Below are 21734 nucleotides of genomic sequence, written 5' to 3'. Positions count from 1 at the left end.
TACAATAATAATAATTATTATAATTATAATATAATAATAATAATAATATTATTATTATATTATTATTATTATTAATTATTAATTATTATTAATGATAGTAATAATAATAATAATAATAATAATATTATTATTATTATTATTATTATTATTATTATTAATTATTATTAATGATTAATGATAATAATAATAATATTATTATTATTACTACATTCTCACAACTACCTTACGTCCCCATAATTTCATATTTCTCACATTACCTTTCAAAAAATAATCCTATTACCTAAAATTAAAATAATCTGTAAACTAATTAAATGTTGCCTTTGTAAACCATACACCAAGCAGAAAATGGTACTGAGATGTTACCCATTTGAAATTTTAAAAGTGGTACCCAGGTTTCCTGGATTGTATTCAATGCATAAAAAGAATACCTATTTAAGGAGCCTTAGAACACATAATGATAAGCACACAATAAATATGTCTCACAAAAGTACTAATTTATTATATAGTCACAAGAGTAAGAGGTCCAAAAAAAAAAATATTATCTGAATCACATGCACCGGCAAATTTAGAGGCACCCTTTGGCTTACCAGCAGCCGGGCAGCTATACCAGATGTTGGCAAAAATCAGTCTAAAACATATAAAAATGCTCAGTTCTAGCGTGACATAGTCCACGTTCTCTAAGCTCATCTTACATACTAAAAGACGTCAGGGTGAAAATGCCCCGCCATGGAGTTGCTTTCTTGAGCCCGTTTTAGATGCATAGAAAGGGCGTAATTGTTCACCTGATCAATGGACACACAATATAAAGCATCAGTATGGTGCCCGATAGAACAGTGAACACTAAAACTCGAAAAGCTTTGAAAAGGGATTTGATTTGACCTCAAGAGTCCTAAGCTGCTCTTGGTATTGAGCCACAAGCTGCTTCATATGATTCAATTCTTGGCCTCTTTCCTCAAATTCCTTTTGTCGCTCATGCTGTATGGAAACAGCTCGTTTCAAGATATTATTTTCCTGTAGCACTGCTTCAAGCCTCTGCTTCAGCACCAAGTTCTCCTGCATTTCAGAGAACCAAACAAATTTCAATAATGAACACAATCCATTCCGTTAGTTCAGTTCCCATTAGCTCAATGAGCTAACAGCCATCCAGGGACGGAGCCAGAAATTCGGTTGAAGGGGGGCGAAGGAGTACGGACGGATTCAGAAATTTTTTTCAAAAGAGATAGTTTTACAGTTTTTGATTTTTTAAATTAAGGTAATGCCAAAGGATTCGAACCCTTGACCTTTACTATTGCCAAACATATGCTCTGCCAAGTAATCTAACTCATTTCTTGTTGACATTTAATAGTTTTTTTATACTAATACTAAAACCTGTACTATATATACATATATACATACAAAGATTATATACGGGGTGGGGGTGGGGTGGGGGGGGGCAGCTGCCCCCCCCCCCCCCCCCCCTTTGGCTCCGTCCTTGGCCATATCATCCGCAGAATGTAAACAGAAAAGAATATGAATGGGAATTTATATATAATGACACACAGAAGGAACACTATTTCATGCTTGTTCCATAAAAATAAATAAATAGAGGAGAGAATAATATTCCATAATTTGGTTAGCTTATACCCACAACACCTTTAAAGCATCCCAAGAAACATTACATGCATAATATTAATTTACTAACTTCTGAAATTTTAAAATTTCAGAACTGTATGTATGTATGTACGTACCATAGGTATGTACATATATATGTATAATAGAGAAAGGGATATGGTGTTCTTGTTTGGAATTCTGTGGAGTTAAAGACCAAATAAACATATAGGAATGGCAATTCCTCGGGGATTGGAGGAATGGAATTCTCATTCTGCTAAGTGCAAACCAAATGAAAGAGGTATGTGAGTTGGAGAGAGTAAAGGCCTTGGGGTGGAGCAGAAAAAGAAAAAGTTCAATCTCTGCTAAGGCTAGAATGCTAATTAAGAAATGAAGGAAAAGGAGGAAATGCAATGAAAAAGTAAGAAATGAATTAAAAACACACCTGTTGGAGACTATGAGAAGCTGCTTCCCTTGCAAATGCATAAATGGACTTCTCCAAGACCTCAAGAGCCCGTGAAGCTCGGGCTTTAGCATCTTCTATATTGGAGGCACTCATCATTTCTCTCACAAAAAGCTCCACCCATTCAGCACTGTCCATGGGGAGTTGTTTTGCAACATATGGATCCATCATAGGTGGTGTGGCATCCCCATCATTTGTTATTGTACCTGGACCAAGAAATGTGAGGAGCATTATCCAATAATTAAAGCCTTTCAGACTTGCTCATTGAGAAAGTTTTAGTACAACATATACAAAGCAGTTAAGATGTTCCTAATTCCTATTAACCTGATGTACATGTACAGGAAGCAAAAAGTATTTTAAGAAAGTATTTAATTGTGATTTCATTAATGACATCGTGAGTCCCTTTAGAAACAACTACTGGAGGGTTGACAGGAAACTAGGCAACAAAAATCCTTAGATATAGCTTTATTTTCAACTAGTGTTTTAATAGAAACAGGCAGGCTGAAAAGCATAATATCCTGGTTTGCTATAAGCAAAGGATCAATACCTTCATCCTGTCTATATGAATACTTAAGAAGTAATAAAAGATTTAGGGCAGGCAGTGAACAGAAAAAGAAAGATCAGAATATGAAATTCATTTTACAGGCAATATTTTGCAGTTAAGATCAGGGTCAATTAGAGGGCATCAGCTATAGTGATACACCTAGAGCCCAAGAGAATAGCAAGATCAGAATATGAAAAAATAAACAATTTGAAATAGCATAGGGAGGACAAGATCTTATATTCCTATATCTGAGAACCAGAGAAACTTGCCCTTTTGGAGCAATTTATAACAAAGACAACACACCAATATTGAAACTAAGAGGAATTTTAGATAATGAGGTTAGGGAAAGAAAGTAAAAAGTAATTTCTGGATTCTATATTGCCCTTATTAACATCAACTAATTTAAAATCAATTCTTACCTCAATAATAAGCCCATTCAAACTAAGAAGTTCAATTTACATAAAAAGTACAAACAAGCGGAATGATAATCAAACTGGAAGTTTAAACCATTTGTAATTAAAATAATAAAAAAAGAAATCCCAAAAAAAAAAAAAAAAAACACAAATTATCAAAGAAAAACTCATGTACGTTACAGTTCACTTGAGAAACAACAAATTGGCAAATGAAAATACCATTACCATGAGCTAAAATCTCTGGGCTGGCCACTGGGGTATGATCAGGCTTTCCTGCAGCTAACCCCAGATTCTCTCCAGAACCCAAATGAAGCTCATTTAGGCTTTTGATAGCAGAATCAAGATCATCACCACATTCTTGAAGTGCTCTTTCAAGCAACTGCAAATGAAGAGTGTGGGAGGGGGGGGGGGGGGGCGGGAAGAGAGAGAGGGGTAAGTTATCATAGATTTCAAAGTGACCTATACAACTAAATACTCAAAAGACAAACTCAGTCATGGAGAAATTTGCAGAAAAAAAAACCATAGAATATATTCCATCAACAGTCAGATTGTATTACCATCAGGACAATCACCAACGAAGAAAAAAGACTGATGAAATTCTTGCAGAAATTTATGAAATCGTTTTCAAGAGAAGCAATAAGAGAAATGGAGGAAATTTCATGGTACCAAAGTTTTGAATAACTACCCAAAAATATGGTAATGCATTTAAGTGAATCGAGGAATACATTTTTCAGTTTTTACAATTGGCAAAAATTCAAATAACCCTTTAAATGAAAAAGGGAATACATTTAAACCAAATTTAAGAATATTTATCGGCAACCTACCAAAGTTCTAAACAACTACCCTTAAAAGGAATAAAGGCATTTAAAAAGTACTGTAAAGAGTCTCACATCAATAAAATAAGGGAGAACATATAGGTTTATAAGGCTATGAGTTAGACTAGTTAATTGATGGGATTCAATCTTTTAGGGTCCGTTTTGGAAACTCGAAAAATGACTTCTAGAAGGCATTTTCCGGATTTCCCGTGTTTGGATCATCAAAAAAAAATAAAGTCAAAGGAAAATAATGATTCTGGTCAACAGAAAAAAGACCCAATTTGACAGGAACGTCTTCTTAAATTTTGTCGAAAGACATTTTCTGAATAATTATTTTCCCGTGTCTCTCTTTTCTCTGCAAGCTAGTTTTCAAATTATTATTACCACCATCACCACCACACCACCACCATCACCATTACCACCACACAACCACCACCACTATCACCATAATCACACCGCCACCATCCCACAATCACACCACCACCACCACCACCATCACAACCCACAATCACACCACCACCACCACCACCACTTATTATGATTATTATATTATTATTATTACTATTATTATTATTGTTATTATTATTATTATTATTATTATTATTATTATTATTATTATTATTATTATTATATAACAAATAATATGTTCATTTTCTTGAAAATGAACCAAACAAAAAATGGCAATTTCTTAACTTTCAGTCAAATAGAAAAAGGTAGTTTTCTGACCTTCAACCAAGCACTAGAAAATTAAAATATTTTACGAAAAATGAGTCATTTTCTGTAAATCATTTTTCAGAAAATATTTTCTAAGTTTCCAAACGAACCCTTACTGTGGTTTGGCCCATGTGCATTCTAGCCCAGTGATCCTAACCCAATCTTATGTTATAAGATGGTATCAGTTCAGTCTACTTTGTTTTCACCTCTGTGGTATTGGTGACGTCCAAGCTTTCGTAAGCCCGCTTGTTCGGTCCACTTTGGTGGCGTCCAAAACTTTTATTTCAGGTGAGGATCCAATCCAATTTCAAGTGGTCAACCAGTTAGATTCAAAATGGCCCAATTGTCAACTTGAGGGGGAGTGTTAATATTTCTACATTGATAAAATAAAAGAGAACATATACGTTTATAAAGATATGGGTTAAACTAGATAATTGATTAGATTCAATCTTTTAGTGTAGTTTGGCCCATGTGCATTATAGCTCAGTTGAGTGACCCTGGCCCAATCTTAGATTATAACAAGTACCAAGTCGCAAAGAAATATTCTTGAAATAAGGAAATGCATTAAAGCCAAATAAAAACAGGTCTCTGCGATCTACCAAAAGCTTCAAACAACTACCGTTAAAAAGAAAACTCAAAAAGATTTAAATCAAATCTAGCAATAGTTACGATAACCACCACTTTCAAAACTTGAAATGTTTTGACCAGTCAAAGAGGAAAATATGAATCTGTCCTATCTCAGGCTTTAGTCTTCTAAGTAGACACCACAACACATATGTGATCTCTGGATCTAGATATTGTTTTCATAAGTTTTAACCTTCTACAGGTGATTCCTAAGTACAAGTACAATTAGTTAACCATGCATGAGATTAATTCCTTCAAAACAAAAGGAGAAAAGAAAGGAGTTTAGTCTGTCAAAGTACATCATAAACTTAAAACTTTTAGAAATAATTTTACATTGGTGTAATGCCTATAGTTTTAGTTCCATTTCCCTCAAAAATTACAACAATCCTCAAGTGGAACAATCTCCCCTCTAATCCTGAATATCATTTAGTATCAAGTAATCCGTAAGTCCTACCCTTCTAATAAATTCACACTAATGCAATAACAAATGTGATGGCCCACATCCAAACTTTAAACTTTAAACTTTAGGAAGAAAAAAAACCCTTTGAGCATGAGAAACCATTTGTTAGTGGTTCAAATTGGAATTAGCAGTCTAGACAAACTTGAAAGTATGTCCACTTATTAAGAATGTATTAAGAGAATTTTTGTTGTTCTTTTACAAAACCTTTAGCTCTAGGAAAATCGTTGAAATTGCTACAACCAGAATAAGGTGCAAGAGCTGTTAAGGATTGATCAAGCAAAGGAGAATCTCAACAAAAGAAAAGAGAAGATCCAGAGTTAGCATTGATATTAGCACCTATAGAGGAAAGTGATACAGAAAGGGGTAACTTCAGCATTGATGAAGACAGTTGTGAGTACTCAAGTGATGGGTTGATTTAGGATGTAAGGACAACATTGAAGAGCTATATGGAGGCTGATAACATGAACAAAGTGCTTATGGACTGGGAAAAAAAAAACTCCTTGAAGTCTCCTGTGGATTAGATGATGGCAAGACAAGTGCTGCTAATGGAGATTGAATCATGGCGGCAACTGTTGAATCTTTTGCACAGTTTGGCAGTCCCCTTTGGATCAGATGATTACGGGGGAAGAGCTGCTAATAGGCATTTAATCAAGGTGGCAACCATTGAATCTTGTAGAAATTCTTGCATTCTCCTTTGGATGGGAAGATGAAAGAGCAAGAGCTGATAATAGGCATTGAATTAAGGTGCAACCAGTGAAAGAAAACATGCATAACAGGAGAAAGGAGAAAATATGTTGCAATTCATCTGAGGAGACAAAGCAGCTACTAATAGGCATTGAATCAAGGTACAATCAGGGAAAGAAAATATTCATAACAGGAGAAAGAGAAAATATTTTAAAAAGCACCTAAAGCAACATTTATTATGAGAAGACGAGCAGGAACAATTTGGAAATCAAATAAAATAAAAAATCTGAGGCCTAGGAAAGTTTCTATTTAGTTATAGTGCATCGGTCTTCCTTCTATTGCAAGCGTGTTGGTGTGGATTAAACATTTGGCTTGGGATTAATAGTTAACCTAAATGGGTTTTTGTGTATGTGCATTTCATGTACTTGGGTTCAGCCTCATGGTGCTTCCAATATACAGAGCAATTACTTATTAAGGGTGTATTTGATTCAAACATGGGAATCGAAATCGGAATGGGAATCAAATACTTAGTAAGTGGAATGGGTTTTGGTGAAACTGTGAAAGTATTTCGCATGTTTAGTAGTAGAGTGGAATTGGAATGATTACCAATATTGATGTTTGCTTATGTATGACCCTATAATCGGAATAAAGGTTTTAAAAATACAAAAACAAAAATCAAGGCAATTGATCTTAAAAGTGGCGATGAAGTGAGTAGGCAATGCAATGAGGAAGTCGATGGAGTAAGGAGGCGATGAAATGAGGAGGGATAAGGCTGAATAAATGGAATGATACCTGATTTAGATTAAGTAATGGATTTTGTAATTATATGGGTAATCAAATCCTATACTTGTGTATTAAAAAGTTGTCAACAAAACAATGTGTATGACTTTCATTCTCATTCGTTGTGTTTAACCCCATGAACCAAACAACCCTAAAACTTTTAATAAAACCTTTAAATTCTCCAAATGAACCAATTTTTCCTTGTTTCTCTTGAAGGTTATGTGTATGCTTCTAACGGTGCCATGTTATTGTGTTAAATCATTTTGAGAAAGATTGCAAAAATGGATAAAATGGGCAAGATTCTTATCCTATGAAAGACAGATATGGACACAAGCATTGAGTTGAACATGGGCACTAACAAAGATAAACAATTTCTTCAACATAAAGAACTGGATGCAAAGTTAAGCATTTGTATTAATACCATTATTGTAATTTCATTTTAATGAAAACACTTCAACTTTGAAGCTATCAAAGTCCTCCTCACAGATATGGATTAATAATAATTTCATATTTGATTCATCTTTAAAATAAATACCTTGTTGTACCAATTGTTGGATGAGAGTACACAAATAATATCTTTAAGAAAAAATGATTTTGGTTTTGCTTTTAAGTTCTTTCATAAACCTCCATGTTAATGTCTTTGCTGGTGAGCCTCCTAATCTTTCATAATACAGTTCAGTGAATGCTCTCCCGAAGCCCTCTCATTTATGATTGTCAATGCCATCACATGGCAAAAGTAATTACAAGATACTCATATATTACATTCTAAACTATAAAAAAGGGCAATGATTCAATAAAATAAAATTTTGGAATAAGGGTCAAATAGGCCATCGAACTGCACACAATAATGCAATTAGGCCACTGAACCTAAAAAAGCTACAATTAGATCCCTAAACTAACCATTTTCTTGCAATTTGTCTAATTTGTAAGTTTTCTAGGTTGTTAGCAGGTCACCTTTTATTTAAAATATTTTTTAAAATATTTATTATTTAAAATAATTATTTAAAAAAATAAAAAAAAATAAAAAAAAAAAAAAAAAAAACAGACCGTCTCCGGCCATGGAGACGAATCCATGGCCGGAGACGATCTGTATCTTTTTTTTTTCTTTTTTTTTTTTTAAATTTAAAATAATTATTTAAATAATAAATATTTTAAATTAAAGGTTGCTAGCAACCTAGAAAACTTACAAAATAGACAAATTGCAAGAAAATGGTTAGTTTAGGGATCTAATTGTAGCTTTTTTAGGTTCGGTGGCCTAATTGCATTATTGTGTGCAGTTCGATGGCATATTTGACCCTTATTCCTAAAATTTTTAACACACAAGTGAGAATGAAATTTAAAAAGATAAAGCATTCTAAACTAATATATTACAAGATTCTTCCATGTTTCCTTTATAAGTGTAAATTAGCAGTAGCATGTCCTTTTACAAACATAGGTATTCATTTTAGTCTCACAGTTTTCAAACAAGTGAAATATGTGAGCATTAACTGGTAATACTGCTGAATGATACTTGTCTGACATGCATTATTACTCGAGATATGATTCAAACATTAGTAAGAACCCAAATGATAAAGACTATGCAGGCTAGCATAGTTAAAATCCATTTTCATTGAACACATCCTATTGGAAATTATTTTTTCTACCCCCATCCACCACAACACAGAAAAACAAAAACAAAAGAAAACAGAAAAAATCCCAAGGGCATTGGTCATCCGGTCATAACTACTAACAAAATCCAGACATATGCAGCCAGTCAAGAAAGAAGAAATTAATAAAAACAAGCCATAAATTTTACAATATAGACTATAATGTATGTGAAAGTGCCTCATATTGCAAATGAAATCAAACAATAAGGCTCAGTGATAATAAAATTCTCAATCCGTTAAATGCCATTGTATCATACATTAAGTGTCCGAATTTAACAGCTGAACAGATAATGTGAATACCCATAAGTGTATCACATACCAGTAAATGCTTCAGAAAACATATCACATATAAAAATCAACAAAAGTACCACTTCAATCAAGCATTTCTGCATCAGAATTCAGAAGTCATGACAAGTGTACTTTTAGGGGCATTGACTTCAAATAATACAACATTACCAGGGTAATATGAGCACGTTATGTTATATAACCTTGTTTAGTTCAAATCATGTGATAACATTCAGTAATGTAACAAATTACATTACTGTCATATACATTATATTACTGTCACATAAGAAAATAAAGTAAAGTGAGGATAATATGATTACTTACCTTTTCTTAGGTATTGTAACATACTAAAATTAATTACAAATATTTCAATTTTACCCTTTATTCTGTATGATATCATTTTCATAGTGAATTTTAAGGTAACATTACATCCCAACAATCTTAACTAAACACACAAAATAATATTACACTCCGCTAATCTTACAATACCATCCTATAAGCAATAATATTATCCCGGATTATATTACAACCCATGAACTAAATGCCGAACCCTCTGACATGCATGACTAAATTACCATCAAATTCATGGCATCCATACGCATAGCCAATGAAATGCTAATCACTATATCACTATATTCAATCAAATGATCATATGTAATTCAAAACCCAGATTTACAAATTCAATACAGCAGCCAAACATTTACATTTAAAACTTATATCCCTCTGCCCATCCCATTTGATGTGCCTGGTTCAATTAACGAAGCTCGACTATATTTACAATTCAATTTTTCATTAAATTAAGTTTAATATTAAAATATAAAATTTATATATTAAGAAAATATGCTAAAAATACTAAAAGAAAAAAGAAAGAATTAGTTTGATATGAATGATACAGTAAAAGACATGTAAAATGGGATAACAAAAACGAAAGAAGAAATTTTTTTAGGTGAAAATGAACTAAAACCTGTTTGTCCATGCCAGGGAAGCGAGCAATCAAATAATCGAGAGGTGACGAGATTGATGTCACGGAAGCAACAGGGAACAGACTGGGGGCGGCGGCGGACCTGGGTGGAGAGAAAGTCGAGCAACGGATTCGTTTCGATACCGGAGCCAATGCCGGCGATTCAGACGACGACGATGACTGTAAATCCTCGAAGATGCTGGACCTTTTTCCGCACACTACGGCAGACATGTTGTGGATGATTCCACCGCCAACAAACTTTCACAACGACTACAACAATTCCACTCCCGACGTTCCGCCGGTCATGCAGATAAAATTACTCCGGCAGAAAAGATAACCAAAAATCCGAGGAATCAATCAATCAATTTTTTAAATATAAAACACAAATATGAACTTCGATCCAATTCAAATAGATTAAACTGAGCTTTAACCCGCTCACCTTTAATTTAAGTACAGATTTGAGCAATAATTATTCCAAAATCTAACTAAGAAAAATGAAATTAAAATTTAGAATTAAATACGGAGTATAATTTAATTTACAATACTCAGGGTTTTACACCCTCTATCTCTCTCTTTCTCTCGACTCTACTATCTAGGAGAGAGTGGGCATTCAGGAATCTCCGTTGGGGATTGAGAAGCCCTGTAAAATGAGTTGGGGAATAAAGAGAGGAAGCTGTGCATATCCCAAAATTATTCATAACCACAAAGAAAGTTCATTTGACACTTGAACTATCCATTAATTTGAGTTATTGTATTTATATTTTTTTTTTGAAAACGAATTATTATATTTTATGACAAAAATAAAAGTGTAATTAAATTTTTTTGTCCAAATATTATGCATAAAAATTTAACAAAAAAAAGAGTACAATTCAAAAGTTAATTTATAAGTGCTATTTTTCATTCATATTTAAATACAAAATTATTCACTAAAATTTTGATGTCAATTCCTTCCAAAATTGTATTTTAATTACAAATAAGACTAATCTATGAATTCAAACAAAATTAATAATTATTAAGTATAAAAAATAATAAATTATATTTAAAATATTTTTTAAAAAAAATTGGGCCCCCAATTTTTTTAGGTCCTGTGCGATCGCCCTGGTCAGACATGACCAAAATTAGTATTTGCTCCATTCTAAAAGTTTCACATTGTGATATGATAGGATGGTTAAAAGAATAAATCAGGGAAGAGGTTGTAGAAAATGGAACTCAATGGTATTTAGTAAAGTGACAAGAGAAATAGCCATTATAAATATTGAAGGAAGATTGATCGATGGAACGAACACAGCGAACGAAATGTTTAAGAAACAACTCAGAATATAATCGATCTATCTCAAGAATACATCCAAGTAGTTTGTTTATACTTTTCTTGGAAACATCATGAATTCATGAGTGTGATCGAACAAAACTGTATTGTGTTCTTCAAACAAAGTTTATGGACAGAAATTGAAGGCTATGTAGAAGATAAATTAAAACTTGACGACAGGCCCGAATTTTAGGCTGTGCAAACTGAGCTACCGCATAGGGCCCAAAATTTTAGAGGGGCCCAAATTTTAGAAGCTCAATATTTTATTTTTACTTAGTTAGTTTAGAAATAAAAATAAAAAGTTTTTAATTAAACTTAAAAGGTTTTATAAAGAAATGATAGGAATATGTATTTATTGTATTTTAACTTTGAGGTCTAAGGTTCAAAACTTGTGCACACTATTATTATTATTATTCCATAATATGTCTATTTTTACCTGTGCGTTGCACGGAAAAGATTTGTTATAATCTTTAAATTATAACAATGAATATTATATAGTGCAATTGATGAAATGGATTGTACTGATTATGTTTTTTTATGCTATCCTTGCTTGAATTCGAGCAAATAATTGTCCAATTATTCGTGCAGTGTGCGTGCGATGCACGGATAATTTTTTTTGTTATATATTTAGATAATAAAATTACGTATGGTATTAGTTTTAAAGATTTTAATTTTGGTAAGACCTTATTTATTTATCGAACAGGGTCACAAAAATCTAAAAATCGACCCTATTCCTCTCTTACTTCTACTTATTCTCCTTCTTTCAAGCCCCACCTCTTAGGTAGTGCTCCTCCCCCTTCATTCCCATTAGCATTTCCCCATTTACAAACCTCCACAGCATGACCTTAGAATACAATTCCTATTCTATTCCTTACCTATTCCATTCCATGTGGAATAGCATTCCTATTCCCTCCAAATTCATCCCGTGAACCAAACGCGCTGTTAGTGCAGCAATGTGGGAATCTCTCATACACTACCTCCTTAATATAGCCACTATCCTCCTTTCTAATCTGTCTAGAGAACCCAATGAATTGAATATTTCATAGACCTTTGGCTTCGGTAAGTCAACATCCACCTTAACTCTTGCAAAACTTGGTCTAGTAAAGTTAATGGTTGCTAAAAACTTCCCTATAGGTTTACATATCTGCCTAAGGGCTGTTTCAGAAAACATATTTGCACTCAGTCTTGGCACTTTAAGAACTATTATATTAATTGCCATATTTTGGTTTTAGGAGGAGGTTGGGGAGCACATTGATGAACTAGCATCATCAGTAGAGGCGGTAAGTATTATTTTACTTATCTTATTTACTATTAAATAGTCAAACAATTTCCTTTTTCTTCTTATTTTCTACGGAGTATAATTTTTTAAATTAATTTTTGACTGTCATTGATTCAGAGCTAGCACCAGTAGAGGCAGTATTATACACTATTTATTTTATTTTACTTATGTTATTTACTATTAAATGGTTAAATAATCTATTTTTTCTATAATTTTTTTAATAATTTTTTGTTTTAGGAGGCATCACTTCCCGCCAACGACGAGATAGAAATGGTCTCTGCTACTTTAACTTCCATTGTAAGTTTTAGTTTTTTTATTTTTTAAAATTTTTAAAATAAATTATTACTAGCATTAATTATTATATTTTGATTTTCAGGAGGTTGGAGAGCAATACAATGTCGCTGCTTCTGAACCACCATTGGTAGAGTCTGTAAGTATTATCCTCTTTTATTTTATTTTATTTCTGTAATTTATTATAAAATAATCAAACAAACTTTTAAAAAAATTACTTGTTTTCTTTAATATTTTTCATAACTGTACTTTTAAAGCTTGATTTCTATATTTGATATTATATTCAATATAATTTCTAGATACATGTTTTCAGGCCTGGATTTTGGGCTGTGCAAGCTGAGCTATCGCACAGGGCCCAAAATTTTAGAGGGGCCCCAAATTTTAGAAGCTCAATATTTTATTTTTACTTAGTTAGTTTAGAAATAAAAATAAAAAGTTTTTAATTAAACTTAAAAGGTTTTATAAAGAAATGGTAGGAATATGTATTTATTGTATTTTAACTTTGAGGTCTAAGGTTCAAAGCTTGTGCACACTATTATTATTATCTCATAATATGTCTATTTTTACCTGTGCATTGCACGGAAAAGATTTGTTATAATCTTTAAATTATAACAATGAATATTATATAGTGCAATTGATGAAATGGGTTGAATTGATTATGTTTTTTTATGCTATCCTTGCTTGAATTCGAGCAAATAATTGCCCAATTATCTGTGCAGTGTGCGTGCGATGCGCGTGTGATGCACGGATAAATTTTTTTGTTATATATTTAGATAATAAAATTACGTATGGTATTAGTTTTAAAGATTTTAATTTTGGTAGGGCCTTATTTATTTACCGAACAGGCCCACAAAAATCTAAAAACCAACCCTGAATGTTGTTCTTCTGAGAATCCTCCAAGAAGGCTTGCAAAGATCGGAGCTTCTCACACAAAGATTCGATCATTATTTTTTCTCTATCATCAACACTCAAACAAGGAAGAGGTTATAGAAAATGGAACTCAATGGTATTTAGTAAAGTGACAAGAGAAATAGCCATTATAAATATTGAATGAAGATTGATCGATGGAACGAACACAGCGAACGAAATGTTTAAGAAACAACTCAGAATATAATTGATCTATCTCAAGAGATAATGCATCCAAATAGTTTCTTTATACTTTTCTTGGAAACATCATGAATTCATGAGTGTGATCGAACAAAACTGTATTGTGTTATTCAAACAAAGTTTATGGACAGAAATTGAAGGCTATGTAGAAGATAAATTAAAACTTGACGGCAGGCCCGGATTTTGGGCTGTGCAAGCTGAGCTACCGCACAGGGCCCAAAATTTTAGAGGGGCCTCAAATTTTAGAAGCTCAATATTTTATTTTTACTTAGTTAGTTTAGAAATAAAAATAAAAAGTTTTTAATTAAATGTAAAAGGTTTTATAAAGAAATGGTAGGAATACGTATTTATTGTATTTTAACTTTGAGGTCTAAGGTTCAAAACTTGTGCACACTATTATTATTCCATAATATGTCTATTTTTACCTGTGCGTTGCACGAAAAAGATTTGTTATAATCTTTAAATTATATCAATGAATATTATATAGTGCAATTGATGAAATGGGTTGTACTGATTATGTTTTTTTATGCTATCCTTGCTTGAATTCGAGCAAATAATTGCCCAATTATCCGTGCGATGCGCGGATAATTTTTTTTTTTTTGTTATATATTTAGATAATAAAATTACGTACGGTATTAGTTTTAAAGATTTTAATTTTGGTAGTGCCTTATTTATTTACCGAATAGTAGGGCTGTGCATCGGACGGGTTCGGGTGGTTCGGTTTATAGAACCGTTCACCCGTCCGGATTTCGGATTGAGAAAAACTACCCCAATCCGTTCGAATTAAGAGGGAAATCCTTTCGGATTTCCTTTGTTCGGATAGGGTCGGGTTTCGGTTTGAAGTCGGATTATAAAACATACCAAAAAAAAAAACTGTAAAAATGTTGAAACTTAATAACTTAAAACTAAATTACCAAAGCTATGTAGGCATTTAGATACATAATTACATATTGCAATTTGCAAATTGCAATTACAATTCGCAAAAGTTAAAAGTTAAAACTGACCAATTCCAGTTTCCAACTGGTATTCAAAAAGCATGAAATGAAGTTCACAAAATGACAAAATCAACAATTCTCAAACAACACTAAACTACTAAAGTACTCAGCAGTCACTCCAGTCAGCAATCAACATTAGTCAATAGTCACCAATCAGCCTTCAGCAATCAGCATTCATCCATTCCTCATCTTCCTGCTCAATTATAAAACCATTAAAGGCTTTAAACTTTAAAGCCAATAAAGACAAAGAGAAGTAGAGAACTACATGTATACATATGACATATCAACTGAAGATAATAAATAATAATAATAATAATAATTAATAAGAAAGACTCAGATTGCTTTTTTTCATATTATTTTAGAGTTGGGGGCAAATTGCTTCATGAGTTTTGTCTCAGAGCAACATACCAAACACCCAAAGTCCTTTTAATTCAGACAAATGGTGGAAGCATCATCATAGCCATAACTAAACAGAAAGGAGAATATGAGAGGAAGGGAAGTGATATACCAAAATTCTAGAGAAGGCATAATACCAGAGATCTAACTGAGCAAGGGCAGCAACATTTATAAAAAAGTTACCAAGCCACTTAGCAATTAGCAGTTCTGGAATCTTACCTGAGTTGCCTCAAAGAGTCCACACATTTAGCAATCAAACTAAAGAGAAAGTCAGAAAGCAATGTTATATAAAGTATAAACTAATAAATTATAAAAGTATTACAGCAATTGTTGAGAGTGTTCCAACAGTACTTAGTGAAGAACCAGCAGCTCCAGTGGACAATTCTGCACAAAAAGGAAAAACAAAAAAGAGTTTAGAAAAGGTAACAATTAACAATTTATAAATTTAAAACCTAGAAAGTTAGAAAATAAAAAGAGTACCCTTCTCTAATCTTTCAACATCATCCAAGTTTTCCTCAACAGAGATTGGATGATTGGGTGCCCTCAACCAATCTTGTGCGCATACTAGGGCTTCAACAATTTTAGGAGTTAAGGAACTCCTAAAGGCATCTAATACCCTACCACTAGTACTGAATGCACTCTCAGAGGCAACAGTTGAAATGAGAACAACCAGCACATCCCTTGCCATTCTAGAGAGTATAGGAAATCTATCACTGTTAACCTTCCACCATCTTAGGACATCAAAGTCCACATTTTCTTCATCTTCCACTAATTTTTCACTTAGATAAATCTGGAGTTCAGTTTCTTTACTGCTTCCACCAGTCTCCATTCTCTGTTTTTTAAGCCGACTTTTCATTCTAGCCTGAGGTTTTCTAACTGAAGTTTGAGAATGGACAGGTTCAGATTGCGTAGATTGCACAGTACGGGATGCAGACTGCACATGGTAGGTGGCTGTATAATCATTAAACAGCAGAACCATAGAAGATTGAACCTTTTCAAAGCATGATTTTCCTTTATCATCACCATATAACTAGGCAAATTGGCCAGGCATGTACTCAATCTTATCCCTAGGATCCAAAATATTGGCATAGAATATCAAGAAGTTCATTTTTTCAGGAGGAGAAGGCATAGGATTTGTCTGAGGATTTCTCTCAGTAGCTGGAGCTTCTACTCCATGCTCCTCATCAGTTGAGGTTGGAGGGTGTCCAGATGCACTGATGCTTTCCATCTATAAAGATGGGCATCAGTATCCAAATAAAGCAGACAACCAAACAGATTTGAGATTACAAATCATAAATAGGTAACATATTTACATATTACAACATATTTTAGATTAAAGCTTCCACCATACAATCATACATAAAAGTATAGAACATAGTCAACATAGATTAGCAGATTACATATTACACTTCCACCATTAAATCCATAAATCAGATTTGCATTTTTCAAATCATCATCTAAATGGAATTGCCCAAACCTTACTGAGTTACTGCCTTAAGATCGACTCAAGAGGTTTAGGGCTTTGTGTTCAACTGCTCATACAATCATGAATCAACACAAATACACAATACAATTCAATCTCATAATTCATAAAATCCATAATCACATTAATCAAATTTAGGCTTCCACCACTACAATATGTAACATAATTACATATAATCATATATACAGTCTGTACAAAGTTAAGGGTCCGATTACCATAAACATGAAACCATATATCAGGAATTTGACAAATTCATCATTTATATGGAAAGCCCCAAAAATTAGGGCTTAGTGAGCCAGTGAGTCACTGAGACACTGACTCACGTAAAAATTAGGGCTCACAAACTCACAATTTCATCACAAATCGCAGAATAATGCAAATAATCAGAATATACAGAAACCCCACAAACTATCCAAGTATGAAGTATCAATCATAAATTGTAACCCTAAAAAAACAGTATTAAAAACATGTTTTCAGTTTTCGATTACTTGATTTCTCCAATATTTTCCCGGAGAACTAGGTCTTCAACTCCACTCTTCAAGCAATCAACACAGCCACACAGGGACACTGGACGAATGGACACAGGGGGGTCAGGGGCTTCCACCAACGCTTCGCTGGCTTGAGAGTTGAGGCTTCCACCACGGTCCACGGCTCAAGAGAGTAGGGCTGTGCAGAACGAGTGAACTAAAGAACCCTCGAAGGAGTCGATTAGTCGAAGCCTCTGAGAGACTAACTGACTAAGACTCTGAGAAGATATGAGAACTCAGAGTCTCACACTCTCACAGAATCAGAGAACTGGAGAAGAAAGAAGTAAGAAAGACGAGACTCACGAGAGAACGAGTCTAGACTCTAGAGAGTTCTCACTTCTCAGAGGTCAGAAGAAAGAAGATGAAGCTGCGCAAATGAGTGGAATGACTAGGGTTTCCTTCGAACGCAACATATATACACCGCTTACACGACGTCGTATACCTTAGGGTATATGAACTCTTACCCTAATTCGGGTTGTCGGACGAGTTCGGGGGGATTTTATAACCCCCAACCCGCCTCCTTTTAACCGGCTTTGTTTCATGTTCTCGGTTCGGGTATTGTTGTTCGGGTTCGGATTCCCCCATAGGGTGTGTAATCGGGTTCGGGTCGGTCGGGTTTTTCGGGTGGGTCGGTTTTTGCACAGCCCTACCGAACAGGGTCACAAAAATCTAAAAATTGACCCTGCCACCCTCATCACCCTGAGCATGTCAACTTCCACAACCAAAATGTCCATTACAATTATAAGAAATTAAGAATTCAAACCAAAACTTAGCTCCCAAAAAGAGTCATGAAAGAGTCCTCAATAACCACTTATTGCATTGCATCCTTCCATTATTTTTGCTCTCCAACAGCAACAAATAAATTTTAAATTCCCAATCAACAAACCAACTATGCACAGCTAACCTACAACAACCTCAAACCAAACCCAAGCAACTTTAAGTTCCCATCTACCAAACCTAGGTCTGCAATGCCCCTTCAAAATCGAAAACCTACAACTAGTTAGTAGCTATAAAATAGAACTTACAACGAATTCCTCCATCAAAGCAAAGGCCAATGTTGAAAAAGACGTTAGGCGCCCGATTAAATTTTTTTATTATTTATTTTATCTTTTTTTTTTTCAGTAGTTAAGCATTATGTAGTTTAGGCATGTTAATTAAAGTTCTCACTTCCCACGCGTGGAGCCATGGATGACTCATCACTTCATCAGTCATCAACATCAACCTTCGATCTCGGCACCTCAAGATCTCTGATTTCAGCAACTCAAGATCTCCGATCTCGCACCTCAAGATCTCCGATTTCGGCACCTCAAGATCTCCGATCTTGCACCTCAAGCCGTTGGAGGAGATAAGAGAAGGAAGAGGTGTTGGAGGTGGAGAGGCAGGAGGCAGGCGGAGTCTCACCATCGCGGAGCGGCAGGAGGCAGCTGGAGTCGCTGTGACTACCCAAAAATTATTTTCCTAAATTCTGTTTTATAAATTCCAAAATAATTATTTTTACTTCTTCAATTTTTTTTTTCTAAAGACGGTGTATGAATTAAATATTTTAAATCAATTCAACACCAAAAAAGTAGTTTATTTCAAAAATCCTAAGTTTTGGTTATATCTATGTACCAAGTTTTGACCCAAAAAGTCAATCTGAGTGAAACCCGATAGGAACCTGTGAAACCTGAACCAAATGTTTTAATTAGAAACTATCTTATAGAAAATCTATTTTGACCATAAAGTTGTGTAAAATTATTTTTAAAGCCCCAGCTTATGTTAAAGAAGGAGTCTGATGAAATTTCACAAGCTTTTACCCTTTTGGCCTCCTCAGCCAATGATTTGTCACCTGGGGTGTAACAACCCAAAATTTTATTTCATAAATCCGGTATTAAGAAATTCCAAAATAGCCATTTTTACTCCAGTAAAAATTTTTTGCGATCAATTGGTGTTTGAATAAATTATTTTCGTCACATTTTAAAATTAATTCGACACCAAAATTTATTCTATTCGAAATTTCCTAAATTTTCGGGTACTTCGCGTACCAAGATTTAAATCGAGAAATTTATCTGAGTGAAACCGGGAGAATTCAAAAAAGACTTTAAACAAGGGTTCATCTAAATAACTTTTTGAGAAAATTCATTTTCAACCCCAAAGTTAGCATTTCTAGTCTTTGGACCATGGAGTATGGTGAACCACTAGCCTCCACCTTTGTCTGATGCTTTAATTGAGAGCCAATAAGATTGTTCCTCTCATCAACCAATCATAAGAAGATCTTCTAGGGTTTTGGACCCTATAAAACTCACCTCTTCCATCCTTAATTTCCTGATCTTCCCTACCTAGCAGCTCAGCAAGAAACCAAAGGAAAACACATGGTGTCTAGATGGTGATTGGTTTGGTGTTGAGTAGAATGGAAGCTGAGGTTCACACAAGGAAGAAGAACAAGAAGAAGATGTAACAAGAGGTATAACCCCATGGATTCCTCTTTGAAACTTGGCTTTGTGAAGCCTTATTATTGAGTAGAAATGAGTATAATCTATGAGATTTTGTTGTGTTTATGCTTAGAAGTGATCTAGTATTTGTTTGTGAGTTGTTGAGATTGTTTTGGACTTGTTTGGATTGAGTTTTGCATATGAGAAAGCCTTTTGGTGCACACGCAGTGTGCACCAGATCAGACTAACGGCCCTAGCCGCGGCCCATCAGGAGGGCCGCCGGCTAGAGCTGTGGTTGCACAGCCCTAGAGGAGGGCCGCCACCTAGTCCCAGTGGAGTAACGGGGTACATGGGGCGGACCATGAGGAGTCCCGCCCCAGATCCCTGACTTTGATTCTGAGAAGAATCTGTGCAGTGTCCGGGCCCTTGTGGCTCAGCTACGTGTCGTTTCGGGTCGAGTGTTACGGGCCCTTGTGGCTCGGCTCTTTGGGATCGTCTCGGCACACATTTTGGCTTTGATTTTGTTGAATTTGGATAAAAAATGAGTATGTTATGAAGGTTTTATTGAAGATTTGCTACACAGAGTATAGATTTGCTAGTTTACTGTGTAAAAAGAATTATTTGACTATGTGATCTGTTGATGTTTTTATTGAGTAAAGAAGCATGATCATTTGAGAATATGATTTATTATGAAAGCATGACTAGATTGTGATATTTAAGCAATGAGAAATGAAGCATATTTTGTTGAAAGAATGTATAGAATTTGCTATGTTGCAAACCGAGCATGACGTTATATTCTTAAGTGTTTCATGTTATTTTATACATGGTTTAGAAGCATCTTATAGAGCATTTTGACATTTCACATGCGTCATATTTCAAAAATGCATAAGGGGCCAACGTGAGCCCAAGAATACTTTAAAAAACCATAAGCATGTGGTATATCATTCTTTGATGCATTGAGAAGTAATAGAGTTATTGCATGCATGAGATTGATGCATGAGAGATATATTTATGTATTATATATATCGGTGAGGTTTTGGAGGATACCGTTTGGACTATGTCCTCTCGAGAGATATTTATGGACATTGCGGTCCCAGTATATGTAACGCGGCGTATTCCCACGTTACGAGGTTGGAAACCGCCCACCAGGCTTGGAATCCTGATTAGGGGGTGTGCACACTAATAGTTCGATACTTGATTCCACAGAGATATAACCACGAGATTGGTTCCGTAGACGGTAGGAGATATTGGGTCGGATTTATGCCGTTCCCGATGGGGTAATTCACGCATCGGTGAAACCCTAAGCCGTCTACGAGTAAAAGAAAGAAGAGAGTCAAAAGAGACTCAAGAGAAAGAAAGTGAGTCAAGAGGGACTCAAGAGAAAGAAAGTGAGTCAAGAGAGACTCAAGAGACAGAAAGCGAATTAAGAGAGACTCAAAAGTAAGAAAGAGACCTCCACAGAAAGTACTCTATTTTTATAATGAGTGAATGAGTATATATATATATTATTGCACGAGATTACATATGAGTATGAGTATATTATTGCACGAGATTGCATATGAGTACGAGTATATTATTGCACGAGATTGCATATGAGTATGAGTATATTGTTGCACGAGATTGCATATGAGTATGTTTATAGTATTGCACGAGATTGCATATGTTTATAGTATTGCACGAGATTGCATAAGAGTATGAGTATATTGTTGCACGAGATTGCATATGAGTATGTTTATAGTATTGCACGAGATTGCATATGAGTATGATGTATAAGTATTGCACGAGATTGCATATGAGTATGTTTATAGTATTGCACGAGATTGCATAAGAGTATGAGTATATTGTTGCACGAGATTGCATATGAGTATGTTTATAGTATTGCACGAGATTGCATAAGAGTATGAGTATATTGTTGCACGAGATTGCATATGAGTATGATGTATAAGTGTTGCACGAGATTGCA

General features: G+C 34.3%; 2 protein-coding genes across 2 annotated transcripts; both read right to left on the bottom strand.

Annotated features, from left to right (window-relative positions):
* Nucleotides 1-458: 458 nt before the first annotated feature.
* Nucleotides 459-10661, bottom strand: LOC109147444. Its single transcript, XM_019295104.1, has 5 exons — nucleotides 9980-10661; nucleotides 3233-3386; nucleotides 2033-2256; nucleotides 880-1053; nucleotides 459-782 (listed from the first exon to the last, which is right to left on the bottom strand). The coding sequence occupies exons 1-5, from the start codon at nucleotides 10205-10207 to the stop codon at nucleotides 696-698; spliced, it is 867 nt and encodes a 288-aa protein (XP_019150649.1). The 5' UTR covers nucleotides 10208-10661; the 3' UTR covers nucleotides 459-695.
* A 4453-nt stretch (nucleotides 10662-15114) lies between these two features.
* Nucleotides 15115-16329, bottom strand: LOC109147317 (zinc finger BED domain-containing protein DAYSLEEPER-like). The gene is made up of 3 exons (XM_019294979.1): nucleotides 15972-16329; nucleotides 15673-15734; nucleotides 15115-15147 (listed from the first exon to the last, which is right to left on the bottom strand). Exons 1-3 carry the CDS (start codon nucleotides 16327-16329, stop codon nucleotides 15115-15117), a joined length of 453 nt encoding a protein of 150 aa, XP_019150524.1.
* Nucleotides 16330-21734: the final 5405 nt, after the last annotated feature.

The sequence above is a fragment of the Ipomoea nil genome, unplaced genomic scaffold (genome assembly GCF_001879475.1).
Source record: "Ipomoea nil cultivar Tokyo-kokei standard unplaced genomic scaffold, Asagao_1.1 scaffold1993, whole genome shotgun sequence".
Taxonomy (NCBI): domain Eukaryota; kingdom Viridiplantae; phylum Streptophyta; class Magnoliopsida; order Solanales; family Convolvulaceae; genus Ipomoea; species Ipomoea nil.
Note: the sequence above shows the minus strand (reverse complement) of the source record. Positions and strands in the feature narration are given on the sequence as shown.